The following is a 13,320-nucleotide window of genomic DNA, read 5'->3' on the forward strand; positions in this document are numbered from 1 at the left end:
TTCCTTGACTATTCACGCGTAAGTAGAATTTAAAATTGCTCCCCAGAGTTGTTTTTTTGTTGATCCAAGCAGACATTGGCTGCAGAAGTCAATGCTCCGTTCTTCTGATTATCAGTGATTTCTCATACCTGATGTTACGGCTGACAAAGACGTTAGTGTAAAAGTACAAACTCACACTCTGAGATCAACTCCACTATCTTGTGAAATCGCCAGTATATTTTTGTGACAGTAGCTGGTGACCAGTTAGCACTTGGAGATTAAAAACATTACTGGGAGGAACTGAGATGCGCTGCCAAAGTTTCAGGAAACTGAGGTTTTCTATAAAGAGCAGTTGTGTTGCAGTTATGTTTAGTTCCAGGCAGAATGCGGGCTGGGAAACTTTACCTTGTGATATGTAAGTACTGTGATCTCATGCTTTGAACACGAATCCAGCAGCATGCTTCCCTGTGAGGGATTGATGGCTTGAAAGAGACTGGCTTGTCAGTTTCAGATGGTTTTTAAAAGGGAATGTTGGAGCAGGAGGATGTTGTTTGCTCTGTGATGCAAAGCAGTTGTGTTTCATTAACAATAGTGGCGAGCACTTGGCATAAAAGAGATCAGTTCTTTCAAACCTTTTTCATGGTTAGAGATTGTATTGATCTGTATTAAGGTATGTGAGCTTATCAGTATCCAGCTTCCTCTGTCTGCTAAAGAAGCTTGTTCAGTTATATTGCTGTTAGTGTGTGTGTGTGTGTGTGTGTGTGTGTGTGTGTGTGTGTGTGTGTGTGTGTGTGTGTGTGTGTGTGTGTGTGTGTATGCCTTTTAAAAAAAAACTAAAAGTGCCAAAATATTGAGTTTGTTGTCGACTTTCACCCTGTGTGGAGTTTTGTCTGACTGCGTTAGAAAGAAACAACATCTGAACTTTTGCTGCGAATGTTCATTCAAGATTAGCTCAGAAACTCAGGGTTGATCTGCTATCTTGAAACACATGGGAGCCTCTAGTGTTATTAATGCTATTGTGCTATTGCCAGGTTCTGGTATACTCATGGGTTACACTGTGAAATAAATGGCATTAATTCCAATGTAAGTATATCTGCAATAACATATTTCCTAGCAAGATCATTTGACATAAGCATCAATTTAATGAATCAGTCAATACTCATATGGGGGGTGTTTTAAATTTATGATGATGTTTTAGTAAGGGTTAACTATGATTTTTCATTCTTAAATGTTCCCAGTGATTTATCATGCCTGCCCATGCTTCACTCTATATAGCTGCTTTGGTAACTGGTAATTCTATGTGCTAGTTCGTGTTCGTCAGACATTGCTACTGTAGTAAAAATTCTACAAATGCATTCTTCAGCTGGATGGAAACAGCCGTGCGTGATCAAGCTGCTGTTTGTAAGCTTCTTTAAAGGGTTAGTTGGTCATGTGTTTGGCTGGATATCTGTCAAGGTCTTTTGCTCCCTGTTTGCTGTGGTAAAAAGGGCTTTATATGAGGGTAGGGTGTTTCTGAACAAGAGCCACCTTCAAAAATAACCTTAGTTTTTTTTTTATATTGAAGATGTTTCATCTGTTTTCTGCTGAAGGGAAAAAGGGCTGTGCTACAGTAGTAATGAAAATAAAGATGGATTTAACCTTTTCAGATGTTTCTCGGTAGTTGTTTTTATCTATTTAATTTATTTATTTAAGTGATGTTAAATTAAAAAAATCAAATTTGGTGGCTAATGCAGCCTTTGCAGTGTTCAGTCACTTGAAAATGTGTTTTGATCGCTACTCAACTTTTAATACATAAAAAAGATGAATTGTTTCCTCTGGAGCTTCGCAAAGAGATCCAATTCCACGGTGTTCTGCTGAAGTGACAAATGACTGACCTACATTTGCAAGAAAAGGTAGAGGCGGCATGAGCTTTCTTGATAGTTTGTGACATTTAGTTAAGTTTATTATTTTCCTGAATTTGGCTCACTGGAGTGAAAGACTGTCCTGTCAAGTCACTGCCTCTCCTTGTGTCTTTCAGTGCTGACCACAGTGGCCTGCTTTGGAGACGATACAGGTAAGAGAAAAGTACACTGAAGAGTGAACACAGCCCCCAGTGAAAGAGCTCAAGGGCTCTCACAGCCCCAGTGAAGGTGCTCCAGAGTGAACACAGCCCCCAGTCAAGGGGCTCAAGGGGTCTCACAGTCCCCAGTGAAGGGGCTCAAGGGGTCTCACAGTCCCCAGTGAAGGGGCTCAAGGACTATCATAGCCTGGCTCTCTGGTCTAGAGTTTGTTTTAAACTGGACTACAGGAGGAATTTCAAAGTAATACATTATTCATGCAGCATATTAGAAAATAAAGGTATATATATATATATATATATATATATATATATATATATATATATATATATATATATATATATATATATATATATATATATGAGCAGACAATAGATTCCAATATAATCCAAGTTTTTAGTAAACTCCACAAAAGAAAAAATGTGCTCGCTTTTATATAGAAATGACAATCCTGGTTGCGAGACGAGGTCAAAAGAAAGTACAGTTCAAACAGGATTTGTATAACAAGAAAAAAATTACAATGTAAACTAACTGGATAGTAAACCGCTGGTCAGTAATGAATTTGTTACTGGATTAAAATTAGTGGTGAAAGGTGTTAATATATTTAAATCTTGGACAAAAGTTGTGTGCAACATATAAAATATAATCATTTATTATATATATATATATATATATATATATATATATATATATATATATATATATAGAGATATATAGAGAGAGAGAGAGAGAGAGAGAGAGAGAGAGAGAGAGAGAGAGAGAGAGAGAGATAGATAGATAGATAGATAGATAGATAGATAGATAGATATATAATTGGTGCAATCGACTCATTACTTATTTTGATTTTAAAATAAGACATTTCTAAAATAGTTCAGCCTCAAATCTCCAGCTCTGTTCAATTCTTATAGCTGCCAGTTTCCTGTTCGCAACCAAATATGTTCAGAATTTTATTCTTGTGTGCCGCCACCTGCTGGGGACTTCATTTCTGCTTAATTTTCTAATACTGAAATTTACCTGATGTCAAAACAACTTTTTTTTTTTTTTTTTTTTTTTAAATCAAAAATGTTGATATTTTACTTTTTGTTTGTTTTATTTGAATATAATAATAATTTTGTGTTTGTTTTATTTGAAACATCAATGATTAGTTTTAGTTTACATTCTAAAATAGACATCAGACTTCTGCTCCTACTGTGAATATATATTCACAACTCCCCCACACATTCCTTGAGATACTTGTTTTATGTTCACAAACTTTTTCTAGTTTCCTGGGTTCATTGATTAATTAAAGTAACAGAATTGCAATATGTTGTCCTGGAAATGGCCCCTGTGTTATTTATCCCTATTGTATTATTCCAGAAGGGCTAATCCCTAACCCCCTTTTATCCAGCACTATATTTCACCCCAGAGTACTCTAACATTGATCAGGGTAAATGTTCTGACCCACATGATATTAATGTCCTACAGTCATTCTACAGTTCCTAATTGTTCTCTGTTTCTCCAGAGGTGCCCCAGACTACACTCATCCTGGAGCCTCTTCTCCCAGAGATATTCACTGGGGAGGCAGTCACTCTGAGCTGTGTGGTTGAAGGGGGCTCTGATGGCTGGAAATATCTTTGGTTCAAAGACAGTGAGGACACTCCAGTGCTCCAGACTGCTGGCCGCAGTATAACTGATGACAGCTACACCATCACTGCAGCTGCTGTATCTGACCAGGGCCAGTACTGGTGTCGAGGACAAAGAGGAGATGAGCCAGTCCACTCACAGCTCAGTGATAAAGTGATATTAAACATAACTGGTGAGTTTATTACAAACCCAACTACACTCAACAGTGCTCAATCAATAGGTGCGAGTGTTAAAACACAGTGCAGTTTAATATTTTATCATTGCTTCAGATTCACAAATGTTCAATTTGTATCCCAGAGATGGTTTTGCTTCCAGCAGGAGTGACAGTCTTGAGTCAGGTTCTGCTCTCAGTGAGTCTGTCAAATCCACTCCAGGATCCTTTATGCATTTCTGCACATCACAGGTGTGGGTAACAGTCTTTAAAAGCCTGATACCTGTAAAAAACATAAACCTTGTTAGCCGGGCTCCAATCTTTGCATTCTCATTTCCATCATCAGTGGGAAAACTCCAAAGAAATTAAGCTGGTTATATCAAAGAGCCATGCATCTCTGCCACACACACCTTTCACTGAAAAAAGGTGCGCGCACCTTTTACAAGAGGGGAAGGGTTTTAGGGTCGCACCTGACACAGGATTGCAATTAACCCCGTCCCTGCCAAGGTCATTATTATGAGGAAAAGCAGGTCACTGAACATAAGAACATAAGAACATAAGAAGATTCTTACAATTGAGACTCCCTTTCCTAAACGAAAAGCGAGAGGTTGGTGGAATAGTGTATTAATAATAGATAGATTCTTAGTTGAGGAATAATATAGGATACAAACAGGAGAGGGCCATTCTGAGTGCTGTCTGATCTTGTTTGATCTTTGTCTCTACAGAAGCTTATTGATCCCAAATCCTCAAGCAGCTTCTTCAGAGAGTGATACACAGGGTGTCAGCTTCAACAACATTACTGGGGAGTTGATTCCAGACCCTCACAATTCTCTGTGTAAAAAAAGTACAGCTCCTATTTTCTGTTCTGAATGCCCCTTTTTCTAAACTCCATTTGTGACCCCTGGTAAAGGTGAAAGGAGTTTCTTTTTTCGTACTCTGAAAAAGTCCCTTGGGTCGACACTGTCAATACCTTTAAGAATTTTCTGAATTCTTGAATTAGATCGCCACGTAGTCTTCTTTGTTCAAGACTGCTTCCTCTTCCTCCTTTTAGCCTCTGCATCTCAGTATCCCTTGAATAATTCTGGTCTCTCTTCCATGCCTTTGCTAGAAAAGCAATATCTTTTTTATAGCGAGGTGACTCTCCTTCTCTCAACACATTCAAGATGAGGTCTTACTGCTGCATTTCTTAGCAAGTTTTAAGATTTACTTTCCACTACTTATTCCATTCAACCCCTTTTCAGCTTATATTATCCAGCATTGTTACTACTTTTTAATCTCTTTCCCCACATTGCTTAGATGAAGACCTTTCTGAGTCAAAAAAAACTGCTTGTCTTTTTTCCCAACCTCGCTATTCTCTTCTCCAATTTCTGCATCTCCCTCTACTGGCTATATTTATAATTGCATTCATTTCCTGCTTGCAGTACCTCTACCGCTCTCTTCACCACAAAATGTCACCTTACCCATGTGTCCTGCCCAGTTCTGAATCTTGTCAGATCCTTTGAACAGGTCATGCCTTCCCTCCTGCTCTCCATCCTCCGGTGCCAGCTCCTTCTCTTCCCTAGCCCCTCTGTGGTTGAACCAGCTACTGGAGACCTTCAGGACTGCTCTGTCTCTCATTGTCTTCCACCGCCTCCTGTGACCCATCTGTTGCAAATTTAACAAGTTTGCTTACTATACCAGAATCTAAATCATTAATGTAGATTAGGAATAGCAGAGGACCTAATACTGATCCCTGTGGTACACCGCTGGTTACCACACTCCATTCTGAGGTTTTTCCTCTAATCAGTACTTTCTGTTTTCTACATGTTAACCACTCCCTAATCCATGTACATGTGTTTCCTTGAATCCCAACTGCGTTCAGTTTGAGAATTAATCTTTTGTGCGGGACTTTGTCAAAAGCTTTCTGGAAATCTAAATAAACCATGTCATATGCTTTGCAATTATCCATTATCGATGTTGCATCTTCAAAAAAATCAAGCAAGTTAGTTAGGCACGATCTCCCTTTCCTAAAAGGGAGATCGTTGGTGGAATAGTGTATTAATAATAGATAGATTCTTACCAGATTGTATTTCCTTGAGGAATAATATGGGATACAAACAGGAGAGGGAGAGGAGTGCTGAGTGCTGTCTGATCTTATCTGATCTTCTGTCTCTACAGAACGACCCCAGGCTGTGCTGACCCAGGAGCCTGCATGGACACAGCTATTCAGATCAGAGAGTGTTACACTGAGATGTCAGGTTCAGGGGGATTACACTGGCTGGAGATTCACATGGTACAAAGTTGGGAGGAAAGTTCCAATATACCAGGATTATTACAGCAGAATAGATGGTGGTAGATACACAATTAGCTCTGTTACTCGACACCACAGTGGGAAATATACTTGTAAAGGTGAAAGGAGCGGTAACCCATCGTACTCTAAAACAAGCAATGCTCTCACACTGACAGTATCAGGTAACTCATTTCAAACACTCTGAATTCTAACATTCTGATCCTGATCCTCTATTGTTGACCTTTCCTTCTGCTTCCTCTTCCTCCTTTTACCTCTCCATCTCAGTATCCCTTGACTGCCACTCTCTTTCCATCCCCTTCTGCTAAAAAGCTAGGCGTTATTCTATACCCCCTCACTCTCCTTCTCTCAACACATCTCTTTCCTGACGCACACTTAATGCTTTTTTCTTAGCAACATCACCCAGATTCATCCTTTTCTCACTACTTATTCCACCCAACCCCTGTTCCAAGCTTATATTATCCAGATTGGACTACTGTAACCCTCTTCCTGCTGGTCTCCCTGCTTCAGCGATCCGCCCCTTTCACCGCATTCAAAATTCTGCCGCTTGTCTTGTATTCTCCCAGCCTCGCTATTCTCATGCTACCCCTCTGCATCGCACCCTCTACTGGCTACCAAGCTCTGCTTGCATTCAATTCAAGACCCTTGTTTTCGTCTACCGCTCTCTTCACCACAACAGCCCCTCCTACCTCCAGTACCTCATGTCTTCCTACACCCCCCTCTCACCCTCTCAGCTCCTTTAGTGCTGACAGGTCATGCCTTCCCTTCTCTCTCCATCCTCCGGTGCCCGCTCCTTCTCTTCCCTCGCCCCTCTGTGGTTGAACCAGCTACTGGAGACTTTCAGGACTACTCTGTCTCTCATTGTCTTCCACCGCCTCCTCAAGACCCATCTGTTTAGATCCAACTTGTAGATCTCTTGCTCGACCCCTCTTACTATGAACCGGACTTCCCTGCCCTACACACCATGTTACTGGATCCTCAGCTAATACACTATCCTTGCACTATTGTTCTACTAATATGTCACTGTAGAGATAACTTGTTGTAATCATAACTTGTTGCATCCTAGTTCATATTATATTTTAGTATTATTTGCACTTGCTGTAAACTATACTGTATTATATTGCTTGCATTGTAATCCTGTACTGCCCTTCCAGGTGTAATAATAATAATAATAATATATAATAATAATAATAATAATAATAATAATAATAATAATAATAACAACAGACGGGGCGCTCTGTCTCCCTACTGTCTGCCTACCTGAGTGCTGTGGGCCCCTGCCTGCTCTCTTTCCCCCTGCATTTTCAACACAAACACACACTGGGAAGGTAATCCATGTCCCTCTGGAATTATACTTGTACATGGAAAGTATCTTCAATAGTTACACAATAACAAGCGGTTTTAAATGCACAGTTACAGGGTAAAGTTTGAATGAAAGATGGAAATGTGCACCTAAAGCTGTTGTCTCCGCTATTTCAGTGGACCCTCCGAAGCCTGCACTGTCCCAGGAGCCTGCAGGAGAGATATTTGAAGGAGACCCAGTCACTCTGAGCTGTGTGTTGGAAGGTGACTGGAAATATCTCTTCTATAAAGACTGGAAGGGAGCTCCAGTGTACGAGAAATACAGCAGCAGTGGAACTGTAGCCGTATACACAATCAGTGCTGCTGTGTCCCACAGTGGAGAGTACCGTTGTATAACTATAAGGGGGAGCAGATACTCACAATACAGCAGTGCTGTCAATATACAAGTTTCAGGTGAGTGAATGAACTGAGCCTGTAAGAAAGACGGCAGCCAGCCGTAGAGAAAATTAATTAAAAAAAATCTCAGGATTAGAGCAAAGGAAAACTACTTTGTAGCTCTATTTCCTTTAAATTAAAATAGATATGATGCAGAAACAAAGTTATCTGACTGATTATTTACTGCTTTTAATTAATATTATTTTAAAGAGCAAATTATGTTTATCATTAAAGTCCTCTTTCTCTCCTTGTTTCCTTAGAGCTGTTCAGCACACCCACTCTGACAGTGAAACCTGGTGCCTCAGTGTGGGAGGGAGAGGATGTGTCTCTGCAGTGTGGGGCTCAGATATATAAACAGGGCACACAGCTGCAGTACCGCTATAGCAAAGACAATGAGGATCTGACAGGAGCTGGATCACAGTACTCAATCCCAGCAGCAGGGCTGAGAGACACAGGGAGCTACCAGTGTGAGGTGGAGGCAGCAGGGACGGGGGTGAAGAAAAGGAGTGAATCTGTGTGGCTTTCTATAAGAGGTGAGTCAAGAGATATTCATATATATATATATATATATATTGTGATGGATTTCCCTCTGTTCACACATTTTTTTCTCCAAATTTTTCTACAAATATACACTTTAGCACACAGGATGCTAGAAAGCGCTGTAGCGTGTGTTTATTATTTACAAACAAAATAAAGAAAACAAAACCTAACCCGATCCCAGGCACTACCTAAACAGTTCTTTCTCTAAGTAATAACAAGGCAGGCTAAGCCTGTTCCCTCGTCGTCAAAAACAATTCACAATCCAAAGCCATAAACCAATGTCACAAAGACGGCCGAGTGGGTGACGTTAGAACCAGAAAAGGAATGAACACAAAGACAGAACAGATGAATTGAAATGATGGAGGCGCTTGCTTGCACCGGTTTATTGAAAATAAAAGGTTTAACACAGACAAAAGGCAGGACACGGCACATTCACCAAAATAAAAAGACAAACAAAAACGGACTAACACTTTATAAACGGTGAGCAGATCGACACACAAACAAACACAGTGAGTTTTAAATAAACAAGTATCGTGCTGGTCCCACCAGCACGCAATAGCAATTGTTATCAAACTTTATCTCTCCTCCTCTCTCTCCCGTTCCCTACTCACCGAACACCCAACAACCCAGAGTGAGTAAAACGTGCGTCTATATATACAGTTGTGCTGGGATTCAATTACCAATGAATTATTCACTTGAATCACAGCACGTGATTTAATTATGTGATTTAACCTCTTGCTCACATATTAACTACTTTAAATGCAAGTGACGTGATGTACAATCCCATGCCTAAATACAATTATACATTTCTAAACACACATGAAACACAGACCCGTTTATATCCCGTGTACCAATGCCTATACACCAACATTTAACACACCACACGCAACATATAACAGAAAATATACACAGGGGTGGGCACTTTATCACAAACAAATACCTGTTTCAGTGTTCTTTCCCTCTATCCTTATCACTATATATATATGCTTATCTTGGCAAGAGCCGAGTTCAAATCAGCACGAAGTTCAACATCTACTCTCATGTAATGGAAATCAATCATACCGTGTTGCTGGGACTTGATTGATGATCAATTAATCAATCAAGACCCAGACACATTCCACACGTGTATTTGGGGATGGGGTTAATTAACTGCCCTGCCGAGTGTCGTTATTATGAGTAGAAAGATATTTGAAGGAGACCCAGTCACTCTGAGCTGTGTGGTTGAGGGTGACTGGAGATATCTCTGGTATAAAGACAGTCAGTCCAGTACTCCAGTGTACCAGTCTGACAGCAGCAGTGGAACTGGAGCCAGATACACAATCAGAGCTGCTGCTGTGTCCCACAGTGGAGAGTACCGGTGTCGAGCTGAAAGGGGGAGCAAACCGTTTTACTCACAATACAGCAGTGCTGTCAATGTTCAAGTATCAGGTGAGTGACTGAACTGAGCCTGTAAGAAAGATGACATCCAGCCAAGAACAAATGATGTTTATCATTAAAGGCCTCTTTCTCGCTCTGTTTCCTTAGAGCTGTTCAGCACACCCACTCTGACAGTGAAACCAAGTGCCTCAGTGTGGGAGGGAGAGGATGTGTCTCTTCAGTGTGGGGCTCAGATATATAAACAGGGCACACAGCTGCAGTACCGCTATAGCAAAGACAATGAGGATCTGAGAGGAGCTGGATCACAGTACTCAATCCCAGCGGCAGGGCTGAGAGACACAGGGAGATACCAGTGTGAGGTGGAGGCAGCAGGGATGGGGGTGAAGAAAAGGAGTGATTCTGTGTGGCTTTCTATAAGAGGTGAGTTAAGAGATATTCATATATACAGTGCTTTGAAAAAGTATTCAGACCCCTGACCAATTCTCTCATATTACCGAATTATAAATGGTACATTGAAATTTCGTTCTGTTTGATATTTTATTTTTAAACACTGAAACTCAGAATCAATTATTGTAAGGTAACATTAGTTTTATGTTGGGAAATATTTTTAAGAAAAATAAAAAACTGAAATATCTTGCTTGCATAAGTATTCAACCCCCGTGCTGTGGAAGCTCCCAGTTTGCACCGATGAAAGAAATTGCCCTAACGAGGACACAATTACCTTACCATTGGCCTCCACCTGTGAACCATTAAAGTTGCTGTCATATTTTCTGGATAAAAACCCCACTGTTGAAGGATCATTGGTAAGACTGTGAATCTGAAGGAAAATGAAAACCAAAGAGCATTCTACAGAAGTTAGAGATAAAGTAATACAAATGCATAGATTAGGGAAAGGGTACAAAATAATATCCAAGTGTTTGGATATCCCAGTGAGCACAGTGGGATCAATAATCAGGAAGTGGAAGCAGGCATTTAATTAACCCCATCCCTGCCAAGTGTCGTTATTATGAGTAGAAACAGGTCACTGAAACACTTCAGTTGGTAGAATAGTGTATTAATAATAGATAGATTCTTACCATATTGTATTTCCTTGAGGAATAATATAGGATACAAACAGGAGAGGGGAGGAGTGCTGAGTGCTGTCTGATCTTCTTTGATCTTCTGCCTCTACAGAACGACCCCAGGCTGTGCTGACCCAGGAGCCTGCATGGACACAGCTATACGAAACAGAAAGTGTTACACTGAGATGTCAGGTTCAGGGGGATTACAAGGAGTGGAGATTCACATGGTACAAAGACGGGAGGAATGATCCAGTAACCCAGCATTATTACAGCATAATAGATGGCAAATATACAATTAGCTCTGCTACTAGAGACCACAGTGGGGAATATACCTGTAAAGGTGAAAGAAGCAGTAACCCATCGTACTCGAAAACAAGCGATGCTCTTACACTGAGTGTATCAGGTAAGTGATTTCAAACACTCTGAATTCTAACATTCTGATCATCTCTACTGTAGACATTTCCTTCTGCTCCCTCTCCCTCTATCCCCATTCTTAGCAACATCTACCAAATCTACTGCCTTCCTATCTCTGCTCACATTCACTTCAAGATCCTTATTCTTGGCTACCGCTCTCTTCACCACAATGCCCCCTCTTACTTCCAAATCCCTCTTGTCTCCCTACACCCTCTCTCTGCTCCTAACTGGCCAACTTGCCATGCTTTCCCTCCACTTTCCATCCTCCCGTGCCCGCTGCTTCTCTTCCCTAGCCCCTCTGTGGTGGAACCAGCTACCGAAGAACTTCAGTGCTGCTCTGTCTCTCATTGCCTTCCACCGCATCCTCAAGACCCATCTGTCTAGACTGCACTTGTAGATCTCTTGATCTGTCTCTCCTAATATTCACTGGACTTCCCTGAACTACTTACTGACGTTACTGGATCCTACTTCTGCACTACTAATATGTAATTGAACTAACTTGTTGAATCCTACTTCAAATTGTATTTTAGTGGTATTATTTCCACTTACTGTAAACTATACTGTATTTAAATATTAAGCACGCATTGTAACCCTGTACAGCCCTTCAACACCTGTAGTACCCCCTCTCTGTCTCCCTCTATCCTTTCACAAACACGCACTGGGAAGGGATTCCATGTCCCTCTGGGATACACATGCACATGGAAAGTAGCTACAATAGTTACATAATAACAAGTGGTTTGAAAGTTTGCACAATTACAGAATCTAGAGGGTAAAGTTTTTTTTTTAATGTAAGAGGGAAATGTGCACTCCAATAATTCTGTTGTCTCCTCTAATTTAGCTGACAAGCCAAAGTTTGTCCTGACCCAGGAGCCTGCAGGAGAGATATTTGAAGGAGACTCAGTGACCCTGAGCTGTGATGGGGGCTCTGATGGCTGGAGATATCTCTGGTTCAAAGACAGTGAGGACACTCCAGTGCTCCAGACTGCTGGCCGCAGTATAACTGATGACAGCTACACCATCACTGCAGCTGCTGTATCTGACCAGGGCCAGTACTGGTGTCGAGGACAAAGAGGAGATGAGCCACTCTCCTCACAGCTCAGTGATAAAGTGATATTAAACATAACTGGTGAGTTTATTAACCCATCTGAATGCTCCAAATAGTTTAAATGTTTTCGCTGCGACTATGCAGATATCCAATGCTTTTCAATGGGCCCTTATAGTTTCACATCTTACAACTGCAGGCAATCAGTCAATCAATCAATCAATCAATCTTTATTTCTTATATAGGGTGTTTCATAATAAATCACCTCAAAGCGCTTGACAGATTAAAAAAAATAATAACACTAATTTACAAAACAATTTAGAGAAATAGTAAAAGATAAGATGATAAAATACCCCATTTAAATGAATACATTAAAATACTTTTAAAAAGTCATTTTAATTAATAAAGCAGTGAGAAAAACAGGTAGTATAAAAAATCTAATTAGGTAATCTGTACTGTATATTAAGCTGCTGCTTATCAATGTTTTAAACACGTTGTATGAATGTATAATAGATGCTTAATAACTGTGTTATAGAGTGTTAATGAAGCGTTATAGATGGTTTATAACCATGCAATAGCCACAGACAGAATTACAGTTTTTGTAAAGGGGACAGTTTTTAGCCACCTGTTCTACTTTGGGATATTTCATTGTGATTCTGTCTGTGGCTATTGCATGGTTATAAACCATCTATAACTCTTTATTAACACTCTATAACACAGTTATTAAGCATCTATTATACATTTATAAAACATTTTATGAAACATAACAGATTATGATACATTTTCCCTCTGCTAAATACAACTGCTAAATTTGCAGGGGGTTTGAAAGGTGTTTTGTCTAGTTTCTTATGCTTCTCTCGAATTCGGCTAGTAGGAGCACATGGAGATGAGGTTTTCAGTGTTGTGGAAATTCTTTGGGTATTCCATGACTCTACACCGTGGGTATCAAACAATAACCAATATAAACAACAAAACAATAGGAATGTTCTCTTTTAAAGCCTTCTTTTATTAATCAAATCAAGCTTGCAATGCACTAAACCTTTTCAAATGTT

General features: G+C 40.2%; 1 protein-coding gene across 4 annotated transcripts; it reads left to right on the top strand.

The window, feature by feature from the left end:
- The first annotated feature begins 222 nt into the window (after positions 1–222).
- Positions 223–12,451, top strand: LOC121310912 (Fc receptor-like protein 5). Of its 4 annotated transcripts, XM_041243823.1 has the most exons (8): positions 233–394; positions 1,997–2,032; positions 5,968–6,261; positions 7,577–7,852; positions 8,095–8,367; positions 9,899–10,171; positions 10,925–11,215; positions 12,065–12,446. In XM_041243823.1, exons 1-8 carry the CDS (start codon positions 364–366, stop codon positions 12,385–12,387), a joined length of 1,797 nt encoding a protein of 598 aa, XP_041099757.1. In that variant the 5' UTR covers positions 233–363; the 3' UTR covers positions 12,388–12,446. The 4 variants fall into 4 exon arrangements, with proteins under 4 accessions (XP_041099758.1, XP_041099757.1, XP_041099759.1 ...); XM_041243824.1 differs by lacking the exon at positions 9,899–10,171 and having other exon boundaries at positions 223–394; positions 12,065–12,451; XM_041243825.1 differs by lacking the exon at positions 7,577–7,852 and having other exon boundaries at positions 250–394; positions 12,065–12,443.
- Positions 12,452–13,320: the final 869 nt, after the last annotated feature.

The sequence above is a fragment of the Polyodon spathula genome, unplaced genomic scaffold (assembly GCF_017654505.1).
Source record: "Polyodon spathula isolate WHYD16114869_AA unplaced genomic scaffold, ASM1765450v1 scaffolds_2824, whole genome shotgun sequence".
Taxonomy (NCBI): Eukaryota; Metazoa; Chordata; class Actinopteri; order Acipenseriformes; family Polyodontidae; genus Polyodon; species Polyodon spathula.

Excerpts from the sequence above, each read along its gene's own strand:
- LOC121310912 (XM_041243823.1), top strand. The coding sequence starts at position 364 with ATGCGGGCTGGGAAACTTTACCTTGTGATAT. Across the intron at positions 8,368-9,898 it reads TGTGTGGCTTTCTATAAGAG|AGCTGTTCAGCACACCCACT; the intron begins GTGAGTCAAGAG and ends CTGTTTCCTTAG. Across the intron at positions 11,216-12,064 it reads TCTTACACTGAGTGTATCAG|CTGACAAGCCAAAGTTTGTC; the intron begins GTAAGTGATTTC and ends CCTCTAATTTAG.